Here is a 2,616-nt window from a genome sequence, read left to right as displayed (position 1 = left end):
AATACTAGGGAGAATGCCTCCAGATATTTTTATGCTTCAGATATTAATTAGAATGGCACTATAATGGGCCCTTAGTTTTGTTCTGGAAACAAACACAGTTACGTAAGTCAACCAATCTCAACTTGGAAATTTATGTTGTTTCTCTGAACTTGCAATGACAAATATTGCAAGAAGGCAACTTGTGAGCTGAAGTCCAAAGGTGAAGCCACCATTCTCCTACCTTCTTCAGCACAGATTTCTTGAACAACTTGGTTTCTTATGTTTTTCAAAGCATCAAAGTCATGGACGTAGTATACCCTCTTCTCCTTGCCAGCAATTTCTTGTAGCTGTGTTCTGTTGGCTTCCTTGACTCCGATGGCATGAACATGGATGAGCTCGTTCCTCAGTCTGTTTGCAGGCTCCGAGATGCTATCCTTGGACATGCCATTTGTTAGGACAACAAGGTGACATGGCACTCTGTTTCCTCGTTGCTGCTTTGCTTTTTGCAACAGCCCCAGTGTGAAATTCAGAGCTGCACCCGTGTTTGTATTCCCACCCATCTGCCTGATGTTCTCAATAGCCTTTCCCAAATCATGCTTGTTAGAGTATTTATTGATCTCAAATTCCAAGTCCCAGCTGTCAGCGTACTGAACGGCTCCAACCCGCACCTTTTGGGGAGCGATGTTGAACATCCTTACAACTTCTGACAGGAAGGTCTTCATTTCTTGGAAGTCTGTGGCCCGGATGCTCCCAGAGCCATCAATGAGCAGATAGATGTCTGCTTCTTCAGTGTCCACACAACCTAAAATGGAACCAAAAAGTTGAGTATGGCATTGGGGTAAGTGTGAAGAAGAAATGGGAACAGACAGAACAATAAATACAAGCCTCTTCCAACAGAAAAATGGGAAACCGTTTCTAGGAGTAAAAGACATACTCTGTTAAGTTAACATAGAGGAATCTTAGCAACAGCTGGGCCAAATGAATTTCTTTTCACAGTTTAAGGTTATTTGGATAATTCTCTGCCATGAATCAGGGTAAATCTGGAAAGTAAAAGATTTGAAAGAAAACTTGAAGAGGATTTTTACAAGTCACTTCTCTCATTAGTGAATAACTGCTTTGGAAAAAGTCCTTTGGTGTGTGGGACATGGAAAAGGTTCTTAACTGAACATTGTGGACATATGGGATCTCTTTTTTGAAATCTTGAACAAATTATTTACTCCTCATCAATACCTAGTCAATTAATAAAACTAAAGGTATTTGTCAGTGGCCTTATTTGTGTAGGGCAACGACACTTCTATAGTAAACATGCTATAAATATTTGATGAAGAATGTATACATATATGCTTATAGGTGTATATACACATGAAATTTTTATACAGAATACATGTGTATATATGAAGTATATAAAATATGTTGTTCTCTGTCTCTCTAAACTCACAGATACTAGAATAGTACTTCACAACAAATTAATGACTCTGTCCTCAATCCAATTTGTGCTTCCTGTTCCTTCTCTAAATTGGAATTTGGAGATGAGGGCAAAGGAGAAAGGAGAGAAAATACAAAAAGAAACGAAGAGCAGGGGAACATGACAGGTGAAAGAGAAAAAGAAATGAGTGGATAAAAATAGCAAAAGATGGTATTCTGAAGTGGCTATAAGTGATGAAGAATCCAGGTACAGCGGCACGAAAGAGGAAGTGAAAGGGGAAATAAATCCCTTCTCCCCATTCCGACACCTCAATAACTTATATTCTCCCCCAATTTATATTTCATGTGATCAAGCTAAAGTACAAGATTAGGAACTTAGTCTCACTCTCCACCTCATATCCCAGCAATCTCTTTCATATATTTAATACCTGAAAGACAAGAAAAAAGAATCTGAATAATCCTTTTCTCAGCAAAAGACTTTACCAGATTTGAGACTTTCAGTCCGTTCTGAAAGGACAGAGACCGTGTGCGTTATTTGCTTCCGCAGCTTCTTCAGAAATGTCTGGTTGTGAGCAGCCAGGTCGGAGAAAGTCTTCAGTTTGGAGATATACTGCTCAGCGGGGTGCGATGCTATCTTTTCCAGCTGGCTGTCACTGGCTGCCTCGATGCCCATGGTGAAGATGGCCACGCCCTGGCGCCGGAGGTTGACGGCTGCCATGGTAACATTGTCTTCTGATGGCCGGTGGGTCACCAGTACGGCAATCTGGGGCACCCCCTGATTCTTCCGACTGCCATTCTGTGCAAGGAAGACTTCCTTCCCGATCTTTCTGATGGCAGCTCCCGTGTAGGCATTCCCAGCCTGGGGAGAGAGGTTCTGTATATACTGGAGAACCTCTGACTTATTTACGCCCCTGCTCAGTGAATTTATCACCTTCGTCTCATTGCTATAAGCCACAAGGCCAATCCTCATGCAGTTCTCCTTTATGTCAAGAGCAGATACACTTTCTTCCAGGAATTCTTTAAGATAGTCGAAGTTCTCCTGGCTGCCATTGATGGACACATCCAACAGGAACACAACATCAGCCACAGAAGGGCCTTGGCAAACTGTATAGGCAAGGAAAGCAGAAACATAAGTTTAGTTGTAGGTTCAGGGTCTCTGCTCAGCATTAGAAGGCCTGGAGAACATCTACCGGAGCTTGACTGTGTGCTTAA

General features: G+C 41.9%; 1 protein-coding gene across 1 annotated transcript; it reads right to left on the bottom strand.

Moving 5' to 3' along the window:
• Positions 1-220: 220 nt before the first annotated feature.
• Positions 221-2,508, bottom strand: LOC105311065 (collagen alpha-6(VI) chain-like; the record flags this gene model as incomplete). Its single annotated transcript, XM_011387103.1, has 2 exons — positions 221-781; positions 1,888-2,508. Coding segments are annotated over 2 exons (1,182 nt in total), but the record flags the coding sequence as incomplete, so codon positions are not given.
• Positions 2,509-2,616: the final 108 nt, after the last annotated feature.

Source organism: Pteropus vampyrus, unplaced genomic scaffold, assembly GCF_000151845.1.
Source record: "Pteropus vampyrus isolate Shadow unplaced genomic scaffold, Pvam_2.0 Scaffold23511, whole genome shotgun sequence".
Lineage (NCBI taxonomy): Eukaryota > Metazoa > Chordata > Mammalia > Chiroptera > Pteropodidae > Pteropus > Pteropus vampyrus.
This window is presented reverse-complemented; position numbering and strand designations above follow the sequence as displayed.